This window comes from Somniosus microcephalus, chromosome 7 (assembly GCF_052327205.1).
Source record: "Somniosus microcephalus isolate GS21.2 chromosome 7, FLI_Smic_1.0, whole genome shotgun sequence".
In the NCBI taxonomy this organism is placed as follows: Eukaryota; Metazoa; Chordata; class Chondrichthyes; order Squaliformes; family Somniosidae; genus Somniosus; species Somniosus microcephalus.
In genome coordinates, this window is record NC_140993.1 from 107,261,725 (window position 1) to 107,287,252 (window position 25,528).

A 25,528-nucleotide genomic window follows, 5' to 3' on the forward strand; every position below is an offset into this window, starting at 1 on the left:
CTATTGTACGAACATTTAATAGTTTCTCACCATTGAAAAAAATATTCTGTTTTCCTATTCTTTCTACCAAAGTGAATAACTTCACATTTACCCACATTATACTCCATCTACCACCACCTTGCCCACTCACTTAACCTGTCTATATCCCTTTGCAAGCTCTTTGTGTCCTCCTCCGCTTACTTTCCCACCTAGCTTTGTATTGTCAGCAAACTTGGATACATTACACTCGGTCCCTTCATCTAAGCCATTAATATAGATTGTAAATAGCTGAGGCTCAAGCATGGATTCTTGTGGCACCCCATTAGTTACTGCCTGCCAACTGGATTATGACCCGTTTATCCCTACTTTCTGTTTTCTGTCTGTTAACCAATCCTCTGACAATGCTAATAGATTACCCCCAACCCCCTTGAGCCCTTATCTTGCATAACAATCTTTTATGCGACACCTTATCAAATGCCTTTTGGAAATCTAAATATACTACAGCCACTGGTTTCCCTTTAATCTACCCTGCTGGGTACATCCTCAAAACTCTAATAAATTTGTCAAACACGATTTCCCTTTAATAAATCCATGTTGACTCTGCCTAATTATGTTATGATTTTCTAAGTGCCCTGATACCACTTCCTTAACACTGGATTCCAACATTTTCCTGACGACTGATGTCAGGCTAACTGGCCTGTAGTTCCCTGGTTTTCCTCTCCCTCCTTTCTTGAATAGCGGTGTTACATTTGCGACCTTCCAATCTGCTGGGACCGTTCTAGAATTTAGGGAATTTTGGAAGATCAAAACCAATGCATCCACTATCTCTTCAGCCACCTCTTTTAAAACCCTAGGATGTAGGCCGTCAGAGCCAGGGGATTTGTCGGCTTTTAGTCCCATTAGTTTCTCTAGCACTTTTTCTCTACTTATATTAATTACGTTAAGTTCCTCACCCTCATTAGACCCTTGGTTCCGTACCATTTTTGGTATGCTTTTTGTGTCTTCTACTGTGAAGACAGATACAAAATATTTGTTTAACGTTTCTGCCATTTCCTTATTCCCCATAATAATTTCTGCTGTCTCAGCCTCCAAGGGACCAACGTTTACTTTGCTACTCTCTTCCTTTTTACATACTTGTAGAAGCTCTTACAATCTGCTTTTATATTTCTTGCTAATTTTCTCATTCTATTTTTTCCCCTTTTTATCAATTTTTTTGTCAACCTTTGCTGGTTTCTGAATCTCTCCTAATCCTCAGGCTTACTATTATTCTTTGCAACATTATAAGCTTCTTCTTTCAATCTAATGCTTTCCTTAACTTCTTTAGTTAGCCACGGTTGGATCACTTTTCCTGTGGAGTTTTTGTTTCTCAATGGAATGTACTTTTGTTGAGAATTATGAAATATTTCTTTAAATGCTAGCCACTGCTTATCTACCGCCATATCTTTTTAAATCTATTTTTCCAATCTACCTTGGCTAACTCGCCCCTCATACCTATGTAATTGGCTTTATTTAAGTTTAAGACTCTAGTTTCGGACTTAGGCAAGTCACTCTCAAATTTAATGTGAAATTCTATCATATTATGACCACACTGCCCCAGAGGATCCTCTACTACGCGATTGCTAATTAACCCTGTCTCATTACACAATACAAGATCTAAAATAGCCTGTTCCCTGGTTGGTTCCATGACACATTGTTCTAGAAAACTGTCCCGAATGCATTCCATGAACTCGTTCTCCAGACTACCTTTGCCAATTTGATTTGTCCAGTCTATATGAAGATTAAAGTCCTCCAAGTTTATTGCTTTACCTTTGTTGCAAGCTCTTACTATTTCTTGATTAATATTCTGTCCAACGGTATAGCTACTGTTCGGGGGCCTATATACTACTTCTACCAGTGTTTTCTGCTCCTTGTTATTCCTTATCTCCACCCATACTGATTCTACTTCCTGATCTTCCGAGCCAAGATCCTTTTTCGCTATTGTCCTTCTGTCATCCTTTATTATCAGGGCTACTCCCCTTTTCCATTCTGCCTGTCTTTTCGAAATGTCAAGTTCCCTGGAACATTTAGTTCCCAACCTTGGCCACCTTGCACCCACGTCTCTGTAATGGTTATTAGATCAAACCCATTTATCTCTATTTGTGCCACTAGTTTTTCTATCTTGTTACGAATGCTTCGTGAATTCAGATAAAGAGCCTTTAATTTAAATTTTTTACCCTTATTCTCTGCTGCACTGTTGCTGTTAAACACTCTGTCCCTTCCTGTCACACTCTGCTTATTTTTACCCAAATTGCTACACTGCTCTATTGCCTTGACTTTTACTTTTAATAAATAAAAATTTTAATACATTTTTAATTTTAAAAAATCTTAGATTTTTAACTCACCTGACCCCTCCCCCCCCCCCCCTTTTTTTTTTAGTTTAAAGCCCTATCTACAGCCCTAGTCCCAGCCCGGTTTAAATGGAGCCCATCTTGATGGAACAGCTCCCTCTTTCCCCAGTATTGTGCCCGTGCCCCATGAATTGAAACCCCTTTTTCCCACACCACTCTTTGAGCCACACATTTAATTCTCTGATCTGCTTGACCCTATGCCAATTTGTGCGTGGCTCAGGTAGTAATCCAGAGATTATTACCTTTGTGGTTCTGCTTATTAATTTAGACCCTAGCTCCTCAAACTCCCTCAGCAGAACCTCATTCTTAGTTCTACCTATGTCGTTGGTTCCTACATGGACCATGGCAACTGGATCCTCCCCCTCCCACTCCAAGTTCTTCTCCAGCCATGAGCAGATATTCTTAACCCTACCTTCCTGACTTGATGTCACACCCTCCTGTCCTTGACCACTGACGAACTCTAAAGTAATTCTTAATCTAAAGGGTGTGACTGCCTCCTGGAACAGAGTGTCCAGGTAACTCTTCCCCTTCCCTGATACATCGCAATGTCTGCAGCTCGTACTCCAGCTCAAGAATTCTGAGCCGAAGTTCCTCGAGTTGCAGACACTTACTGCAGATGTGATTGCTCAGGATCGCAATGCTGCCAGATGCTGCAGTTACAACACACCACCTGCCCTGCCATCTCTAACCTTGTTTTATTTATTAATTAATTAGTTAAAGATTTTATTCAATCGATATTTTAGGTTTATTGTTTGATTATTTTATTTAAATCAAATCAAATCAACTTTTATTGTCATTGTTAGTGCACAAGTGCAGTACAACGAAATGTAGGCTTGCAGTATTAGTATAAGTATTAGCAAGTTACAGTTTCTCAGCTCTTAATTTTACCCCCTTCCCTAACTGTTCAGCAAAGTGAATACCCAATCTGAGTTTCGTCTCCCCAATGTCGAGACTGTATCGGAAAAAATATTACCACTTGCTTGGGAAGTTTCTCCTGATAATGTTAAAATTCTACTTTGATCTTTCCGATGAACACTAGAAAAGTGATTTTTGATCTTTATACCGTTTAGAAAGCTTGCTGATGTGTGACTGTAAGAGCTTTTTTCAGTAGCTTCTGTTTCTTGAGTTTATACATTTATATATAATGCCATTGTGTGGCTCCTTCCCAAAACAGTTTGGCTGCAATTACAGAATCATCACCTGGAGAATCATGGAAAGAATGTTCCAGAGCATACTATTGCCTTTACATAGCAGAGCCTGTATATTCTTACAAATTTTCTGATGCTGCTGTGGTAAATATAAAGTAGTTCCGTCTTGTTTTAGTCTGATAACTAACTGTTCCTTTAATTCAGTCACAATCTGCCGAGTTTAACAGCTAGCTGTAATGTTCAAGCCTAAATTGATCGCAATGTTCTGAGGATTGCCAGTTTGTTTCAAAGGTCTTGAAAGAGGTATCAAACTACAGATTTAAAATTTGTTTACGCTGTGTAATTGATCCAGTTATATGTATGACAGCCAGTTATTTTGGAATGCTTAAATTTTGATGCACAGAGAGTAGATCCCCCAATGGGGATTCAAACCTGGAATGACGGCAGGAGACTAAGAAGGCAGAGGAGGTGTGATGGATTGGGGTAGGTATTGGAGGGGGCAAAGTAACCAAAAGGTGAGAAATGAAAGTTGACTAGAAGGTGGCGTGGGAGACAAGAGAGTGGTTCAATTGGGAGCTCAATAGGAGCCCAGAGGGTAAGAAAAAGGAGATAGAAGTACAGTAATGGGCTCAGGTCTGGAGCGGCAGACAAAATGGGCTTACAAATAAGCATATTGTAGATAGATATATTGAGCCAAATCTTGCTGGAGCGGGAATTCTCACGACGTGCGCTGTTCATTAAACTTTTGACTGCACCCTTCAGCTCGAATATAATTTACGACATAACTTGCTGTAAGTGCGAGCTGATTTTGGCCAGTGAAGGTACTGGAGCGTCCGAGACCAACAGTCTATCTCCTTAACGAATGAGATTTAAGGATTGAGAAAGAAACCGAGTAACAACAGAGAAGGAGGGTGAATTTCAGTCAAAGCAGGTACAGAAAGAGAAATAGAGACAGAACAAAAGATTAAATTGAGCAAGAAAAAAGTGACCGAAAGGAAAAGTAAGAATTTAAAATTGACATTTTGAAATCTCGAAGAAGAATTTACTACATGCAGGAATGAAACTCGGCAGTTTAAATTGTTCCCTATTATTTTTCCAGCAGGATTTGGCCCAAGGTTTCTCACAGAAAACACACATCGTTCATAGGATCTGGGCGTCGCTGGCAAAGCCCGCATTTATTGCCCATCCCTAATTGCCCTTGAGAAGGTGGTGGTGAGCCTTCCAAGTCAGGATGGTGTGCGACTTGGAGGGAAATTTGGAGGTGGTGGTGTTCCCATGCGCTTGCTGCCCTTGTCCTTCTAGGTGGTAGAGGTCACAGGTTTGGGAGGTGCTGCCGAAGAAGCCTTGCTGAGTTACTGCAGTGCATCTTGTAGATGGTACACAGTGCAGCCACGGTACGCCGGTGGTGGAGGGAGTGAATGTTTGATGTGGTGGATGGGGTGCCGATGAAGCGGGCTGCTTTGTCCTGGATGGTGTCGAGCTTCTTGTGTTGTTGGAGCTGCACTCATCCAGGCAAGTGGAGAGGATTCCATCACATTCCTTACTTGTGCCTTGTAGATGGTGGAAAGGCTTTAGGGAGTCAGGAGGGGAGACACTCGCCGCAGAATACCTAGCCTCTGACCTGCTCTTGTTCCCACAGTATTTATGTGGCTGGTCCAGTTAAGTTTCTGGTCAATGGTCACCCCCAGGATGTTGATGGTGGGGGATTCGGCGATGGTAATGCCATTGAATGTCAAGGGGCGGTGGTTAGACTCTTGCTTGTTGGAGAATGTCGTGATAATTGTTAATACAATGCCAAGCAACCTCTCTGGTGCAGAAAGTGAACAATATAAACTGTTCAATTGTCCCAGATGCCCTGTTGCTCTCACCACGCCATTATCAGCTCACCCTTCCAGCAACTTACTGTGTAAAAGTTTTTTGAGCTGAAGGGTACAGGAAAAAGTCTAACCAATGGCATACACCGCAAGATGCTCCACTCCAGCAAGATTTGGCCCCTTATGTTTAGTGCTATGCCCTCTTGATTATAGACAAAATAAGATGATTTTCAGAAGATATTCTGAGGGATTTAATTGGTCCCGCTTCTCTTTGCTAATTTTTTTTATTGGTAACTGCTTGCTGACTGATTCTTGATTGGTAGTTTTTGAACTTAACTTGATTGTTACTTTCATTTTCCAGTTGCCATTTGTTAACTGGTAGGTTCCCTACTTGTTCAGTTCTGATGTGTTGCTGTTTTACAACACGTGAGCCAGTCAGTTGATTATGTAACGCATACTTTTCTGATAAAGTAGTGTGATTTTTGAAGTATAATTGCATTGCTAGATTCAGTACGTTTTTAATTAGCTGAACACCCATGTAATTGTTCAGAGCTAGTCTGGAGTCTTGAGCATGATTATATTGTTTAGCTGCATACCAAGTCTGTCCCTTTTAAGGACATTGCTAAGATACTGCTTGTGGTGAAGTGGTCTACATAGTTATTGAGGTTAATCATGCACCAGTTTTTGTTGAACAGTTCTGTAGAACTTCATTATCATGGAGTTCCCTGTGAGCTGCAGGCGATCAGATATTTTTGGTCACCGGCTGCATATCACATTCTAAACATACTGGTGTGATGTTGAATTATGGAATATGGGGACATTGTTTCCAAATAGCTGAACAACATCAGTGCATAGGAAAATCTTAGATTTAGGTCTTGATGAAGATTGCTTTTCCTCATATAGGCTGAAACAAACGGGCTAATTCGAACCTAAAACATCCGTTGGAAACTGACGGAATCGGGTGTAACGCTGGTTTTACACCCTGCCCGATTTTGCTCTCCATTAAAATCAGTAGGTGTAAAACTGGCATTCCACCCAATGCTGTGGGTTTTCTGTTCGGCGAGTTCGGTTAAAATTAACCCATAGTTTCAGCAGGCATGTGAATAAGCAACCCCGTTATCAAATACCGTGGCCCAGTGGTAGCACTCTCAATCAGAAGGTTGTGGGTTCAAGCCGAACTCGAGACTTGAGCACAAAATCTCGGCTGATACTTGGGAGTGCCGTTTTTCAGATAAGGCATTAAACTGAGGCCCCGTCTGCCCTTCCAGGTGAACATAAAAGATCACATGGCACTATTTCAAAGAAGCGCAGGGGAGTTCTCCCTAGTGTCTTGGCCACCATTTATCTCACAACCAACATCACTAAAATAGATTATATGGTCATTATATCATTGTTGTTTGAGAGATCTTGCTGTGCGCAAATTGGCTGCCGCATTTCCTACATTATAACGGTGACTACGCTTCAAAAGTACTTCATTGGCTGTAAAGCGCATTGGCACGCCCTGAGGTGAAAGGCGCAATATGAATGCAAGTCTCTCTTTTTGTAATGCTTGCTTGCCAACCTTTGAAATCTGTTGGATAGGATGCCTCCACTGCCCTTTGTGTGCATTAAAACTAATCCAGCACTACAGGCTTTTATATAGGGCATTAAACTCTTAAAAACAATTATTCAAGTCCTTTTGGTCTTTTGTATGTCTAAGTGTAAGTGGGTGGAATTTTTCCTGCTTACAGAATCAGGAAAATTGAAGAATAGCATATTATTATTAGCGTTCTGTAATACTTCAAATGTTTCCATGAATCTTTTGAATTTTGCAGTTTTCATAAATTAATGTAATCGATAAACTTTTTTCAGAAATTAGCAGTTGTGTGTAATAAGTCTCTGTGTTTTACTTAAAAATTGTCTCCTCTTGTCCGTTTCAGATGGAATCAGTGTTGCAGGGTTACCCTTGTCAAGTCCTTTCCGACAGAATGGCAAACCACGCTCAGAGAGCAAATCTACTATTTTCAATTCAGCTGACACCAACAGTAAGAGTGAATACAATCCTGTAAAGGTATGATCTGATTTCCAAAATTTTTGTGTGCAATACTTTGGATAGGTGTGGTACTTCACAACTTAGGTTTTATTACTGTGACTGTGACAGCTTAAGGAAATGTTGACTTGCATTTGGTCCTGTTAACTGAGTCCGTCCAATCAAAAACTTAAAAATGTTTAATATTAAAGGAAATTACAGCAGTTTTTGGAGTTCATATGCTTTGGAGGCCTCTTAGAATTAGACTATAATGATTGTATATTTCCTGGCCCATATCTTAGGTCAAGATAGGCTGCCATTGACAAATCAATAATGTTCTGGTCAATACTAAATGATGCAAAATAGAAGAATCTACTTTTTTTTGTATGTTTATTCTCAAAAAATGCTAATAAATATAAGTATATTGTATTTGATACCATAAAGAGCCTCAAACTTTTAATGAACCCCCTATCGATCTTCAAATTGCATATTAATCTCCGCCACGAATAGTCTGGGTTGGATTCTCAGCCTTGACACTAAATCTAGTTATCTTTGATAACGTTTGCCAGTTTGTGATTAGGTTGTTAGATGAGTTTTTCATGGTAGCAAAATTGTCCACCTATTGCAGAGGAGAGGAAGAATAATGAACAGGAAAAGTGATCCTACTCCTAAAATGGTATGGTGTGAAATGACAGCTATGGAGAAATATGAAATCTGGCCAACATAGTACAAATGGTGAGCTGAAGGCTAAGTGAATTTGCATAATGAAGTTATGCTTTTGCTGCAAGTGTAGATCTGCCATTCCTGACGAGAAATATGATAGATATTTATGATTTGCTAGTTTTCCATGGATACATATCAGTCATAATGAGTTGGTTGTACACTTTTTAGTAGAGTTACATTTAAATGTTCTGTTTTTAAAGCTAAGTATATTCACACACGTTTATATAAAAAAAAAGCACCGAGATGAAAGTAGTTAAAATGTTAATGAGCTAGGCATTGAAGTTATTTCCCCAAAGACAGGAAACAACAAGCAATTTGTTTGCCCGTCTCAGAAAATTGATAAACACCTTACAATACAATACAATACAAATCGCTTTATTGGCATGATAAGGTACATCTTATGTTGCCAAAGCATCAAAATACATTTATGGTTGAACACATAAACGCGGTTCCATTCATACAGTGTATAAACAGGTATATCCCTGAGTTTATAAATATATTTTCGCCTTGTTTATATATACTCTTGTCTTAGTTTACTGGTTGTCCCTATGTTCATGGCAAGCTGTAACATAGTGTGCCGCCAGTGTTACACAGCTTCTCTCCTCCCCCAGTAGGAATGGGAGTTTTTGGTTGTCAGTCAGATTTCTGAATTCAGGGCATATTTGTGAGAATTTTTGATAGAAATTCTCTCTGATGCCCTGATATTTTCCTTTCACTCATTGTGTTTGAAAAATCCCTAGACCCAGGCACTCTGGTGTATGCTCTCCCCTCTGATTGGGAACACAGATAATAATAGGGTTGAATGCACGTTGATAGTTAGGTTTTTAAACAGAAGGCAAATAAGACAGGTTTTTGCCTTACTCAGAAGCTCAGAAGAGAGGAGGGGAGTTGAAAGTTATTCTGTCTCATTCAAGCAAGATAATCCATTCATATGAGGAAGTCTAGCGTGTTCATTATTGTGTAGTATTTTGCAAATACAGGTTGTACTGATTGAATCAACAACAGCAACAACTTGCATTTATAGAGTGCCTTTAACGTATGAAAATGCCCCAAGGCGCTTCACAGGAGCATAATCAGACAAAATTGACAATGAGCTAAAGGAAATATTAGTACAGGTGACTAAAAGCTTGGTCAAAGTGGTAGGCTTTCAAGAGGGGGGATCAAATTATTTGTTTACTGAGGAACACTGTGCAATTGACACAAAATCTTACTCTGCCTTCATTCCAGCAAGGATGGTTAACTTAAAAGTGCAAAGTCACAAAATTAAATAAATTTTAAGTAAAGAGAATAAAAAATATCCCTGGAAATTGCTATGGATTTTTCACAGGATTTTTTTGCAGTCAGGAAATGGGCTTAGACAGTGAGGGGCTGTCTTGCAACCAACTCTATATCTCAAAAAATGAACAGTGAGGGACTTTCATGCCACCTACTGTCATTTCTAGCCAGCTCAATATATAGCTGTATAACTAATATTTCTGACCTAAACATTAAAAAATAAAATAATTTGTGATAAAATCATTAACCTTTCTCTCAAAATTAGTAAATTAATGTTTTGTAATTCCTCTAAAGTTTCTCTTGCATAACCAGGAACCACACTGTGGGGCCTGCTTAAGATCCAGAGCTGGATATGTTACCTGAGCGTTGCTAGGAATTTCCAATACTCATGGACAAATTTTGTACATATGGAAGAGGTGGTTTTCACCCTGCTTATGTGGAACCATAAAACCCAGAGTGAACCATGATGATCATGTCACATCACAAACAGTAGAATATGGTTTTTCATTGGGCTGGGGAGTTCCAGCTCCTTTTGATGAATTTGAGGTGTGTGAGAGAGATGTATCATGGGGGTTATGGTTTTCACCCTACTTCTGTGGAACTATAACCACAACAACAACAACTTGTATTTATATCGTGCCTTAAACATAGTAAAACACCCCAAGGTGCTTCACAGGAGCGTTCTCAAACAACATTTCCCACTGAGCTACATAAGGAGATATTAGGGCAGATGACCAAAAACTTGTGCTGTGGCAGGGGCAGAAACATGATTGGAGGGGTTCAAACACGGAGTTCCGGGAAAGATGAGCACAGATTTGGGAGGCGACAACACATTTAAGGATTTTGGAGAGGAAAGCGAGGTTGGGATGGGGCAGTAGTTTGAATCCCGTGGTTAAAGAGCACCACTGTCCCACTGAACTTTTTAGCACTGTAAATGACAGCTAAATTGTGTTACACATGGAGTAAATGTAAGACATGACCACAAATAGTGGTCCATGAAAGATACAGTGTGGACTTAGATTATGCTTGATTACATTTTACCTCACTTGACATAGTTCTTTGCCCTCCATTTTTAATTTGATATGTGTTTAATTTATTTTTTCCTCATTTGCTCCTCAAAAGCTCTTATAGCCAAACAGCATCTCTCAGAAATATTCATAAGTAGTGGTGGATAACACAAAGTGTTAGCACATTCTCTTTTTAGCTCGAAATCTGGATTTTCAGCCCGGACTGATGACATGAAAATGTCCTTTTTTGTTGTTAGTGGGTCCTCCCAGAAATGTTTCAGTCTCAACTTAATCCTAGAACTGCCTGATGAGCAATAAATTGACAATCTCACTTGAAAATAGAAACGTGTTTTCGCATAGTAAGGGATGCATTTCTGCTGTTAAGGCACATTGCGAGAGCTATGTTTTACCTCTATCTTATACTTGTCCTGCAAGTGCTTAAAACTGATACTGTGCAAATAATGGAAAGGTCTTCTATCCCCCAGCATTGACGTCCTTCATCTTGGCTAACATAAAACTTCCCCAAGGTTCTCTCCTTACCTGTTATTGCTCTAAAATAATGTTGCAGTGCAAGATTAACTTTCCTTCCTTGAAGCAAAGCATTCTTTCATCATGTTAATGCCAATTTGGATAACAACATATGAACATAGTGACTCACCACCTGACTCCCCAAAGCCTTTCCACCACCTCAATGGTGGGCCGATGATGTTGGGACTTGGCGACTCCCCCAAGACCCATTTGCACACTGGATGTCTTGCACTCTTGCTTGGAGAAGTACAGTGGCCAATTGCACAGCTATGGCAGGGCTTATTAAATAGCAGCACTTCACTAAACTCTTAATGATTGCTGGAAAAAGAGGCCATAGAAGGAAGAGTCAATTGGACCAGCACACCCAACCTCCACTCCAAAGCTACCTGGAGGAGCTCATTCTGGATATAGGGTGCCACCACTTTGTGGGATCCATTGAAGAGGGGCCATCTTGTATCTGGAGGTTAGTACCCATTCTTGCAGCTTTTGATTCCCTCCACATATTTGTCATAAACTCAGGTATTCTATCCGTAAGCAACTTAACCAGCCACCACAGCATCATAGGACAGCATGTGTTGTCTATCGAAATGTGTTACACACAATGTTTGACAGATTGCAATAGATGCTTTTTCCCCATTGTGTTTCCGTAGGGATAGCTAAGCAGCATCAGCTAGTAGGGCTTACAGGTGTAGGCTCATTCATCTTGCATGATACAACATCAATCACAAGCAAGCAACAACCCAGGAATATTCACTCTGGGGAAGGTGTAGAGTTAGATTTTGAGCAGGAAGCAGGAATGAGAGGAGCAAGTGCAGGTATCAGCAAAAGAGCAGGAAGAAGTTGGCTAGAGGATCAGCTCAAGGTCACCCTGGGGCTTTGCCTCCAGTTAATACAGAAAGTGTCTCTCCTCTGTCTGTCTGATCCACTGTGCACATTTATTAGAAAGCTGCAGCCTCCAAATCTTGCAGTACAGTTAGTCTAGCACTGCACCAACACACTGAGCAGTGACTGCTGCTAACATCTGAGTGGTGTTAAACAAATCCTAAACCAGTCAAAGATCGACAGCTCATGAGAGTTTAGCAGAATTTTTAAATATATTATCGTCAGGGAAAATGAGGCAAAACAAACTTCAAGCTTCAGTTGGTGGATTACAGGCCAGTAACGCACAGATCATTCCGCAGTGCGAAAGGGAAAACCTTGTTCTGCTCTGCACAGTGCACTTGCTATATAACTACAGGTAAGGTTTATTCAGCAGGGTAAGGGCAATTTATGGCAAAACTGTTCGGACTTGCTGTTTATTCAGAATAACTCGCATTTATATAGCACCATTAATATGGAAAAACACCCCAAGGCGCTTCACAGAGGCGTGATCAGGTGCAAATGTACACAGAGCCAAAGAAGAGGATATTAGGATTGGGTGATCAAAGGCTTGGTCCAAGAGGTGGGTTTTCAGGAGGTTCTTAAAGGAGAAGAGCGAGGTAGACCCGAGATGTCCAAGCTTGGCTTCTGTAGGTGTTGTACTTTAATGTGAGTCATATCACATGATGCCCTGAATGTTTATTGCAGCGAGGTTCCTTCTTGCCAAACTTCCAGACCTTGACATAATGACCGTCTTGCTGGTTTAACGGCTAATCAATTTAACCTAAATAACAACAGAAAATGCTGGAAAAACTCAGCAAGTCAGGCAACATCCGTGGAGAGAAATTTGAGTTGACGTTTCGGGTTTGACCCTTCTTCAAAACTGGAGAGAAAAGGAACTAGATCGAAGGCAGGGCTGCGATCGGACAAAAGAATAAAAGAACCAAAAGAAGTAAAAGAGATTAGAAGCTAGACGAGATGGTAATAGGCTGTGATTAGGTGTAAAGTGTACTGGCAGGGCAAAAGATAGCTGCCAGGTGTGAGAGAGAAACCAAAGGAAAGGGGGGGGGGAAAGGAAAGGAGTGGAAAAATATAAGTGAAAATGAAATAGGGGCCGAGGTTATGATCTGAAATTGTTGAACTCGATATTGAGACCGGAAGGCTGCAGACTGCCTAATCGGAAGATGAGGTGCTGTTCCTCGAGTTTACGTTGAGCTTCCGTGGAACAGTACAAGAGGCCAAGGACGGTGAGGTCCGAGTGGGAATGGAGCGGTGAATTGAAATGACAGGCGACCGGAAGCTCGGGATCACCCTTACGGACTGAACGGAGGTGTTCCGCAAAGTGGTCACCCAATCTGCGTTTGGTCTCCCTGATGTTTCCTGTCTGGATTTAAAAAGGACCAGGAGATGACCTGGACAATCCCAGATAGTTAATGTGACCTTGCTAATAATGGCTGATGTGCTAGCTTCAGTGCCTCTGTTGTTCTGGCAATCTGCTATTAACACCTCACATGGGATGTTGCCAACTCGTCTGCTTCTTCTTCCTACTCTCCCATTGTGCTGACTAATCTCCAATATTAGCATATCCTAATTGAACAATGACCTCAAGCTTTTATGATTAACTTTGATGGGACACCTGACGCAGAGTAAATTCTAACACAAAACATGTATAATATAGTTTTTGTAAGAGCTGCAACCTGTTGGAGATTAAATAAAGCCACTAAAGAGGTTTATAAACCAAAAAAAAAGCAACTGATTTCATGATTTTTAAGAGTTTGTCTGATTGTCTCATGATTTGAGATGGTGGGTGGCAATATGCCATTACTGTATATATGCTTTTAAGTGGTTGCTGTCATTGTAAAATTTGCCCACTGACAAAAAAGTTGTGTTCAAAGAAGTTTGTGGCCCACTCAGTACAAAAAAAATTAAAGGGAACATTGGCCACCACTTGTAGAAGGGTGTAAATACATTGTGATAAGTTTACATAGGTAGTTTCCATTATAAATGTGGAGATAAGAATTTATAATGACAAAAGTTGACACGAATTGTGTGCAGTTGTAAGAATTTTAATGTTGATATATAAATATATCTTTAACTTTTTTAAAAAAAAGTAGTCTTTTATGCTTTATTATAATGATTCTCTGTTGCTGAATTTAATTTGAGCATTAGTACGATAGCAAAATACTGCAGATGTTGGAAATCCGAAATAACAACAGAAAATGCTGGAAAAACTCAGCAGGTCAGGCAACATCTGTGGAGAGAAATTTGAGTTGAGGTTTCGGGTTGGACCCTTCTTCAAAACTGGAAAGAAAAGAAACTAGATCGGAGGCAGGGCTGCGATCGGACAAAAGAATAAAAGAAACAAAAGAAGTAAAAGAGATTAGAAGCTAGACGAGATAGTAATAGGCTGGGATTAGGTGTAAAGTGTACTGGCAGGGCAAAAGATAGCTGCCAGGTGTGAGAGAGAAACAAAAGGAAAGGGGGGGGGGGGGAAAGGAGTGGAACAATTACAAGAGAAAATGAAATGGGGGCCGAGCTTATGATCTGAAATTGTTGAACTCGATATTGAGTCCGGAAGGCTGCAGACTGCCTAATCGGAAGATGAGGTGCTGTTCCTCGAGTTTACGTTGAGCTTCCGTGGAACAATACAAGAGGCCAAGGACGGTGAGGTCCGAGTGGGAATGGAGCGGTGAATTAAAATGACAGGCGACCGGAAGCTCGGGGTCACCCTTACGGACTGAACGGAGGTGTTTCGCAAAGCGGTCACCCAATCTGCGTTTGGTCTCCCCAATGTAGAGGAGACCGCATCGTGAGCAGCGAATACAGTATACTAGATTGCGAGAAGTACAAGTAAATCGCTGTTTCACCTGGAAGGGGGGTTTGGGGCCCTGGGAAGGGGGGAGGTATAGGGGCAGGTGTTACATCTCCTCCGCTTGCACGGGAAGGTGCCAGGCGAAGAGGAAGGGCTGTTTGGGGTGATAGAGGAGTGGACTAGGGTGTCTCGGAGGGAGCGGTCCCTGCGGAATGCTGAAAGGGGAGGGGAGGGGAAGATACGTTTGGTGGTAGCGGAAATGCCGGAGGATGATCCGTTGAATGTGGAGGCTGGCGGGGTGAAAGGTGAGGACAAGGGGAACCCTATCGTGGTTCCGGGAGGGAGGGGCAGGGGTGAGGGCAGAAGTGCGGGAGATAGAACTGACACGGTCGAGGGCAGTGTCAACCACAGTAGAGGGGAATCCTCGGTTGCGGAAAAAGGAAGACATGTCTGAAGCACTGGTGTGGAATTTGAGCATTGTTTTCCTCTCTAGTTGTGTCTGATCTATGGTTAAAAGTTTTTTTTTAGCGTTTGTGGGATGCTGCCTGCTTACTTTGTTGTAGTTGATCTGTAAAGTTTAGCCTTCCTTCCAATGGTAAGCTCAGTAATATCTCAACAACTGGTTAAGCATATCTCTTAGACTGATGCCTTTCTTGCTATGACATTGCTATAACTCCAGCTATTCAAAATCCACTGTCTCAATCTGTGCTTGGTCTTTTAACATGCAATCCCATTTCTAGCTCAATTACCAGCTCTTTTTAAATGTGTCTATGAACATAGTGTTAACTGCTTTATCTGGAAGTCAGGTCTATCTACTGCCTTGCAGGAAGGAAGAATTTTTCCTAATTGCAAATATTGTTTCTGGCTAGTTAGCTTTATACTCATGTCTTCGGTTCTACACAAGTTAAATAACGTGCTTGAATTCACCTTATTCCATTTTAGAAACCTTGATGATATCTCCTCTTGATGGTTTCTCCATGTTAAGTTTTGTAGTGCTTGCCTCTTAAATCGAATACTCATTCTCAGAATTGTTTTGGTTATTCATTTATGTCCTTTTGATGGTTGGATGCCCAAAACTGCACACAATATTCTAAACTTGGTCTCACCAATGATCTGTATATTAGAATAATTTGTTCTAACGCATAGTTACGTGTGCTTTAGATGCATCCCAGTACATGATCAACTTTGTTTCATTGGCCTTGATTTTAGTAGAGTGAGAATGGTGCGCAGGCTGGGTTAAAATTAGGCCGAGTCGACATACCAGCCTGAGGTTGCTCCATTCCTGCCTGGTATTTTTCCAGCATTTTCTGTTGTTATTTCGGATTTCCAACATCCGCAGTATTTTGCTATCATTGCACCATTGTTGACTTTCAAGTTTTACACTGACCATATTCTTTCAGTGACTGGTCATTAACTGCATCAGTCCTGTTCTATCTTTGACTGAAGAAATTAATTCATTGGCCCTGAATTTGCAGTCGGTATGATGGTATACTCCGAGTATGCCATCATACCACCTTTGAAATTGACCGCAAGTTCAGGATTTCCGCATGCGTCAAATCCTGAACTTGCGGGTCCATCAAGTTCCGACTGCACATAGGCTTTGTTGCGGCTTTCACCTCCTCATACAAATGAAGGTGCTGGCAAATACTTGGGCTAATTGCCCACCTACAAAAGGTAATTACGCTGAAAATGTTTAAGCCTGGTGTAAACAGGCGCATGAAGCTTGTTGCACAGCGTAAGGGGACCGAATGAGAAAATTGTAACAAAAAGGTCTAACAAGACAATGCTATAATGGGAGATTTGTTTGAAGAAGTTATGATAATGAAGACTGAATAAAGCATTAAATGAGTGTTTGTAACCTTTTTTTTAAATGAGAAGTTAATAATCAGTGTGTAAAGTAATGAGAGACTTGTATTGCCAGTATGTGTTATAAGAGGTTTGTAACAATTGATGTTTGTGAATTTTGAATAATCATACTTTGTTCCAATGAGAGATTTACAATGACAGATTGTTACTGATGTGCCTCAATTATTCCGAGACTCGAAGTTAGCAGAACAAAAGTAAGGCTTTTATTAACTCAGAACATAACACGTAAAATAGAGAGATGTCTACCTTCAGGAGGCTGATGCCCGACTGAAGTTAGATTACAAAGGAGCCAGGTATGGGCGGAGCCCTGCACACAACCAGTTCCAGCACATTCCAATACATAATACATGAGGACTGGGGGAAGGGAAAAGACACAGAAAGCAGGCAGTTACAAGACACAGAAAACAGGCAGTGATGAATGGAATATATTTCATCACATTCACCCCTTCTATAGATTTAGTCTGTTCGGGGGTTTGATAGTCCTCTGCGACCGACGTGGCTGTTGTGGTGCCGCGGGTGTCGGCTGGGTGTCCCCGGTAGCCTCCTGGGTCTCTGCCGGGGGTGCCGCCGGGGTTGTTGAAGGGGTAGTTGGTGGGGGTGCCGTTGGTCGATGTTCTTCCGGGGGTGATGAAAGAATAGTGGGTGGGTAAGGGTTGCTGTGATCGTCGTCGCTGCTATTGCCGTGGTTGTTGTCGATGCCGGCTGGGGCGACGTCTTTTATGGACACGGTGTCCTCCCTTCCGTCGGCGTGCCGGACATATGCGTATTGGGGGTTGGCGTGGAGTAGGTGTACTGGCTCCACGAGAGGGTCCGTCTTGTGGCCCCTCACATGCCTTCGCACGAGTACCGGACCTGGGGTGGAGAGCCATGACGGCATGGATACGCCTGAGGTGGATTTCCGAGGAAAGACAAACATTCGTTCATGAGGCGTGGCATTAGTGGCCGTACACAATAGCGACCGTATCGAATGGAGCACATCCGAGAGGACTTCCTGCCAGCGGGAGATAGGGAGGCCCTTGGTCCTTAGAGCTAGAGTGACTGCTTTCCACACTGTCCCGTTCTCTCGCTCCACCTGGCCGTTACCCCGGGGGTTGTAGCTGGTGGTACGGCTCGTGGCGATCCCCTTGGACAGCATGTACTGGCGTAGCTCTTCACTCATGAAGGACGCCCCCCTATCCGTGTGGATATAGCTCGGCATACCGAACAGGCAGTTGAGGCATTTAATGACCGTGGCGCTGGTCATGTCTGGGCAGGGGAAGGCGAATGGGAAACGGGAGTATTCGTCCACAATGTTCAGGAAGTAAACATTGCGGTCGACGGACGGGAGGGGGCCCTTGAAATCTAAGCTGAGCCGCTCGAAGGGCCATGTAGCTTTGATTAAGTGGGCTCTATCTGGGCGGTAGAACCGAGGCTTGCACTCAGCGCAAGTGCGGCAGTTCCTGGTCAGAGACCGAACTTCCTCAATCGAGTAGGGTAAGTTGCGGGACTTTATGAAGTGGAACAGCCGCGTGACCCCTGGGTGGCAGAGGTCGTTGTGGAGGGTCTGTAGCCGATCCTCGGTGGCGCTGGCACACATCCCTCGTGAGAGGGCGTCAGGGGATTCGTTAAGGGCCCCTGGCCGGTAAATGATGTCGTACTCGAAAGTGGAGAGCTCGATCCGCCACCTAAGAATCTTATCATTTTTAATCTTCCCCCTCTGTTTATTGTTGAACATAAACGCTACCGATCGCTGGTCGGTAAGTAGGGTGAAGCGTTTGCCGGCTAGGTAGTGGCGCCAGTGGCGCACTGCCTCCATGATGGCTTGGGCCTCCTTTTCCACGGAGGAGTGTCTGATCTCGGGGCCTTGGAGGGTCCTCGAGAAGAAAGCTACGGGCCGCCCCGCCTGGTTGAGGGTGGCCGCCAAGGCGAAGTCGGACGCATCACTTTCCACTTGAAATGGAGTGTTCTCGTCCACTGCCTGTAGCGTGGCCCGCTCAATATCCTGCTTAATGCTTTTGAAGGCGGCGTGGGCCTCAGCAGAGAGCGGAAAAGAGGATGCTTTCAAGAGGGGGCGGGCTTTGTCGGAGTAGTTGGGGACCCATTGGGAATAGTAAGAAAATAACCCCAGGCACCTTTTCAGGGCTTTGGGAGTGTTGGGCAGGGGCAGCTCCCGTAGGGGGCGCAATCGGTCGGGGTCTGGTCCGATTTCCCCATTCTCCACCACGCTGCCCAGTATGCAGAGGCGCGTGGTGTTGAAAACGCACTTGTCCTCGTTATAGGTGAGGTTGAGTTTTTGTGCAGTTTTCAGGAACCTCTCGAGGTTCGAGTCGTGATCCTGCTGGTTGTGACCGCAGATGGTGACGTTGTCGAGGTAGGGGAAGGTTGCCTGCAAGTGGTGGTCATCGACCATGCGATCCATCTCCCTCTGAAAGACCGAGACCCCGTTCGTCACCCCAAAGGGGACTCTGAGGAATTGGTAGAGGCGTCCGTTCGCCTCGAAGGCGGTGTACGGGTGGTCCTCTGGTCTGATAGGGAGCTGGTGGTACGCTGACTTGAGGTCGATGGTGGAGAACACCCGGTATTGGGCGATTTGGTTCACCATTTCTGATATGCGGGGTAGCGGGTAGGCGTCTAGTAGGGTGTACCTGTTGATCGTTTGACTATAGTCGATCACCATCCGTTTCTTCTCGCTACCCCTTACCACTACCACTTGGGCGCGCCACGGGCTGTTGCTGTGTTCAATAATGCGCTCTTTCAGGAGCCTGTCTACCTCGGTCGCGATAAACCGCCTGTCCTCCCAGCTGTACCTCCTGCTTTTGGTCGCTATTGGCCGGCAGTTAGGGGTAAGGTTCGCGAATAGCGAAGGCGGCTTTACCTTCAGGGTAGCCAGACCGCACACTGTGAGGGGCGGCTGGGACCCACCGTACTTGAGCGTGATGCTTTGGTGGTTGCACTGGAAATCCAAACCCAAGATCACGCTCGCACATAGATTCTTCATGATTAATACTTTAAAATTATCATACACAGTTCCGTTAACGCACAATTGTACCGTGCAGTAACCCAGAATGGTCGATGTCTGGGTTTTATCGGCCATAGAGATGGTACCCTGAGCAGGGACCACCTTTAGGGAGAGTTGTTGTGCCAGTTCAGGGTGGATAAAACTCTCCGTGCTTCCACTGTCAATTAAGCATTTAACCCGGCACCCCTTTACCTCGATGTTCATTATTGATTTGGATAGCGGATGCGGCCTGGTCTGGTCCACTGTGACCGATGCCACTGTAGGGCCCTGATCGAGACAAGATGGCGTCCACGCTGTCTGCTCATAAGATGGCGGACCCCACGAGGTCGGGCAAGATGGCGTCCAAGATGGCCGCTCCCACGGCGCACACGCGGCGGTGGCGGGTTTTCCGGCGGGGTTCCCTCTGCACACCTTCCCGAAGTGCCCCTTCTTACCGCACTTAAAGCAGGTGGTGCCTTTCGCCGGGCACAGGTTTCTGGTGTGCTTTGGCTGCCCGCAGAAGTAGCAGTTGGGTCCTTGACGCGTCGCGGCTGTCGTAGGGCTTCTGGGGGGAGAGCTGGGCCCCGCCGGTGTCTGGCTGCCGGGCGGGGAAGATGCCTTCCAAGATGGCAGCGCCCTCGGCGCACACGTGGCGGCGCGGGCTGAAGAGTAGGCATCCGAGTTTCTCTGGGCCATCTCCAGGGACCGCGCGGTGTCCGCAGCCTGTTTCAGGTCCAACTCCGTTTTTTCCAGCAGTCTTTGCCGGATGTGAGTGGAGCTGAGGCCTGTGATAAAGGCATCGCGAACAAGCTCGTCGGTGTACACTGCGGCTTTTACATCTCGGCACTTACAGTCCTTGCCAAGCTTTTTCAGGATGCTTAGGAACTCCTCCACCGATTCCCCAGGTCGCTGTGTGCGAGTAGATGCCTAGCATACACCTAATTCGTAGGCTGCTGGTAATGCGCCTTTAAGGTGTTGCAGGCGGCCAGGTACGTATCGGCGTCTTGGATGAGGGGGTAAACCCGGTGGCTTACCCAATTCCGTAGCATTCCGAGTCTCATCTTCGCAGTGTCCGTAGCGTCTTTGACGGCTGCGGAATTGTCCAGGAAGAATTCCATACAGTCAAACCAGTGTCCGAAGCGTGCTGATGCGTCCGGAGCATGTTGATCCAAATCCAAACGTTCGGGTTTCAGGAGTTGATCCATAGTGTTGAAAATTGAGTTAATAAAATTGATGTGCCTCAATTATTCCGAGACTCGAAGTTAGCAGAACAAAAGTAAGGCTTTTATTAACTCAGAACATAACACGTAAAATAGAGAGATGTCTACCTTCAGGAGGCTGATGCCCGACTGAAGTTAGATTACAAAGGAGCCAGGTATGGGCGGAGCCCTGCACACAACCAGTTCCAGCACATTCCAATACATAATACATGAGGACTGGGGGAAGGGAAAAGACACAGAAAGCAGGCAGTTACAAGACACAGAAAACAGGCAGTGATGAATGGAATATATTTCATCACAGTTACTATGTGAAGATTACAGTTACAGAATTTATTATAATGGCAGCCTTTTAGTGTTAGATTCCACTTCGGAGTCACGTATAAAGGAGAGACAAATGAGAGGTCTCTGGTATTCCTGTTGAGCTTTCCCAGAATTTCACTTTGGGAGTATTAAGTAAATCAACTGTCTGTCCGGTTCCCAGCACAAAGATAAGTGCTTTGATTTACAGAATATTAAAATAAATACTGCCCCATTATTTGTTGTTTTGAAGATTACTGTTGTTGCCAAGCTTATGCAGTTTACTGCAGCTGATACAGTAAATGTAAATGTGATGTACTCCTGTCAGCTCATTGCTTGTACCTCCATGAAGCTTAGGCCTGTGCTTTTTAATGAATGCTTAATATTGCCTTGTCTTCTGTAAATTATACAAATCATCAATCTCTTTTTCCTGATTGGCTAAGAGTCAGGAAGTGGAAGTAGCACGGCTCCACGTGATCCCAGGTTCGCGTATGCGCTACGGTGTGCTCCTGGGCTCCGTGGGACACTACGCTGTGCACAACTCTGCAGCGTTTGAAGCAAGTTCACGAAGGGGGGTTCGCACAAAGCAAGTGCGGATTTCCTTTGGATGTCGGCGCCGTACTCCTTGGCTACGCCGCTGGCCGCAAATTCAGGGTCATTATGCTCCCATTTAAGGGTTCTTAATTCAGTGTGCATACTGTGCATTTATCTGTATTACGATCCATTTGCCATTCATGCCCTATCCACTTAGTTGCACTATGCACCAATATAAACAAGGTACTCTAATTTGAACCAGTAGCAACTCCAAATCTGCTTCTAAGGTGGTGTATTTCTAAAGAGGTTGCATACCTCTCCAGTGGAACAGTTGCTGATATTGTGATAGATTACAACTCCATTAAAATGAATAAAGCTGAGTTTATTCTTTTGAGCCAGATCTTTTAGAAGTGAAAGTTAGATTAAGGCAGATTCAACAAGATTGGAGATTCAACAAGGTTGGGGCTTCACTCTGCATAACACTTTTTTATCTGTAGCTTTTCAGATTTTATACTCCTATAAAGATAGGGAAAATTCAGTGCTAAACCAAGAAAAATGGTAGCTTTTAAAAGCAGTTTGATCTTAATCCATGCTTAAAATGTGTTCATTTTATATGCGTATCCTTGAGTTTTATGTTTACAGTCCAAGCTAAATAACCTGCTTGTCTTTCAATCTCCCTTTCTCCAATGAAAAGAAGTTGGCTTGATGAGTTTAATTTCATAATTTAAATCACTAAATCCTGATATCATCCTTGTCACTCTGAATCCTCTCTAACACATCAGTGACAAGTTGAAGATGGGGAGCTCAAATTACATGCAGTGTTTCATATATGGCCTCATCAATGTTTTAACATCGACCTAATTCATTGAAATTAATCTCAGTAGAACTGTTGGCATTGACTGCATACTTCTAGTGAGTGATCAAAAATTACACCGGAATTCATTTCCATTTTTGTTTAATGCTAGCCTTGGCTCAGTGGTCGCACTCTCGCCTCTAGAGTCAGAAGATTGTGGGTTAATGCCTCATTTCAGAGACTTGAGCACATAATCTAGGCTGACACTTTGGTGCAGTACTAACGCGAGTGCAGCATAGGCTGGAGGAGAAGTCTTTTGGATGAGACGTTAAACCAAGGCCCAATCTGGCCTTTCGGATGGGTGTAAAAGATCTCTTAGCACTATTAAAAGAAGAACAGACGAGTTCTCCTGGTTTCTTGGTCAATATTTATCTGTCAATCACTATCCCTAAAAACAAATTATCTGCTCATTTTATCTTCTTGCTGTTTGTGGGTCCTTACTATGTGCAAATTGGCTTCCGTGTTTCCATTACAAAAGTCACTACACTTCAAAAGTAATTCAATGCCTGTGGAGTGTTTTTGGATATCCTGACTGAGGAAAGCTGCTATATAAATTCAAGTTCTTCCTTTAATGAGCACTTTTTTAATGCGCATTTCCTGTTCCAGTGTGCAATAACTTGCATTTGTCCACATACAAATCCTTAGCTCACTTGCTTAATTAGTGGTGATCACTGCAAGAAAGAGAAATAACTTGCAATTATATAGTACCTTCCACAAGCTCAGGACGTCCTAAAGTGCTTCTCAATTAATTACTTTTTTGAAGTAATTGTTGTAATATAAGGAAAATGTACTTATCGTTGACACTGAACTCGCGAGCTTAGTGTCATCAGTAAATTTTATAACCTGGCATGGGGTATCTCATGCAATCCATTTATGAATAATATGAACAGCAGGAGATGTGGAACACATTCCTTTGGAACTCCATGTGTCACTGCTCTGGGTCAGAGCCTTTTATATCGCCCTTCCCTCATTTTCTGCAACCAATCTAGTTTTCAATCCAGCTATTGTATGAACCTTAACCTTCATAAAAATCCTACGTATGGAATTTTATCAAATGTCGTGAGAATTCAAGTTGAATATGTCCACTGAATGACCCTCACTGAATAATTTACCTCAACGAAAATCTATAGATTTGTGAGACACTAGTGCAGTAAGATGTGTATTTGGGAGCTGATTACTCTAAATATTCAAATGAAATTATAAAAATAGCATCAGTTATGATTCACCTTTTTCTCCACCGTTTTTCCCTTTTTTATGTCCAAATAATGACACTTTCATCTAATAGTTGTGGACAGAAACAGTAAGTGAAGTTAGGTAAACAACATAACAGGAAGATCGATGCTAAAACTTAAACACTTAAGCACATAATCTAGGCAGAAATACTGCATTGTCCCAGGTGCAGTATTACAGATGAGACATTGAAATAAGGCCCTGTCTGCCTGCTCAGGTGGACATAAAAGCGCCAGTGTGGCACTATTAGAAGAGCAGGAGAATTCTTCTCATGTTCTGGCCAACATTTATCCCTCAATCAACACCAACACAAACAGATTATCAAGTAATTTATCTTATTGCTGTTTGTGAGACCTTGCTGTATGCAAATTGGCTTCTATGATTGTCTACAAAACTTGGCAGATACGCACCTCTGCATCACCATTGAGTGTTCTCATTGCATGTATCTCAGCTCCACCCTTCTAGGGCCACAGCTACCAGTACTTGGCTTTTGGTCTTTGCCCGCATAAAATACCTGTCTGTTGTTGGAGCCATAATTGGATGTGGCATTTACCATCTCTACATGTTCTTGGATAATTGGTTTGTCTGAGATTTTTTGCCATTTGGACAGCAGTTCAGTGGGTCCTTGCCTTATTCCAAGAGCTTATTTTCATCTACTATGAGAAGTCTGATTTTCGGCAAAGGGATGACACAATGTTCTTGGGCGCCTTGTTTTGAACTGCCCTCAATGTTATCTAGCTGCCACACCAATTTGCTGTCTGGTGGCTCTTCTTCATATATCACAACAGAACACCACCTTCATCATATCCGTCTGGTGGCAGAAGCCATTACAGTCGTAAATGCTCAATTGTTTGAGTTCATAGTTGAATATCCTCTGCAGTAATCTCCCCACATGTCTCAATCACCCCAGTCAGTGGAAATGAACAACACCTCTGCTATGAATCTGAGTGGATTGTCCCAGGAGTAAATTATTCTGAAGGGGTCTTGTTAAAGTCACTACCCCTTGAACTGATACTTTCCTGTACCAGTTGTGGGCCCATTTTCAGGATGATCAGCAGGCTTGAGCTACAAGTGGCATATGTGGCCCTGGGATATTTTCAAACTCTGGTGCAGGGCAAATCACTGTGCCTCTGGATAGACAACACAACAATAGCCTGGTATGTAAACAAACAAGCTGGGAGTCATTTTTGAATAACAGGTGAGATTGTGGCCAATAAGACAGCTAACATCTTCAGTCATTCTGTGGCTTACCCTCAGAAGTGAACATCCTCATCAGATTAGTCCTGAACATGGAAATTAATGTTTTTGTACACAAAACCTCCATTTCCCCTGTTATCCAGAAAAATAGAGAAAATCAGAGCAGATGGCTCATTTTGTTAACTCCTTACTGTCTCTACAAACTCTGGTTCTTGGACATCCTAGCATTGAATAGTGCTTGCCTGATGTCAGTACTCCCACAGAAGGACCCTTTATCATCTCAAGTCAGATCCTGTTCTGAACCCAGTCATGTTCTGGCATGTGGAGGATGAGGGGGAAAAAACAAGATTGGTTACCTTGTAGGATAAGGGGAGAAAAAATAGAGTCGAGATAGGAAGAAATCAGTTCTGTGGGGCAAGACAGTTGTTACCGAGACTGTCATTGACCTCACCTCTGGAGATCTTCCCTCCACAGCCGCCAACCTCATGGTTCCCCCAACCCTGCACAACCTGCTTCTACCTCCTTCCTAAGATCCACAAACAGGACTGCCCCGGTAGACTCATCATTTCAGTCTGTTCTTGCCACATGGAACTGATTTCTTCCTATCTTGACTCTATATTTTTTCTCCCCTTGTCCAGCCTCTTCCCACCTACATCCACGACTCTTCTGACACCCTCCGTCACTAATGGTTTCCAGTGTCCTGGCCCCAACCATCTCCTTTTCGCTGGACGCCCTGGTGAACCGAATAACTAGGGCAGTAGACAGGGCTTTAAACTAATTAAGGGGAGGCGGGAGGATTCAGGAAAGAGTACATT

At 43.2% G+C, this 25,528-nt stretch overlaps 1 protein-coding gene across 1 annotated transcript in view; it reads left to right on the plus strand.

Annotated features, from left to right (window-relative positions):
• Positions 1 to 25,528, plus strand: part of trappc9 (trafficking protein particle complex subunit 9) — a 1,276,086-nt gene that overhangs the window by 371,985 nt on the left and 878,573 nt on the right. Inside the window, exon 17 of the mRNA XM_085993951.1 lies at positions 7,248 to 7,378. Within this exon, the coding sequence (XP_085850077.1) occupies positions 7,248 to 7,378 (131 nt within the window). The remainder of the gene's footprint in view (positions 1 to 7,247; positions 7,379 to 25,528) is intronic.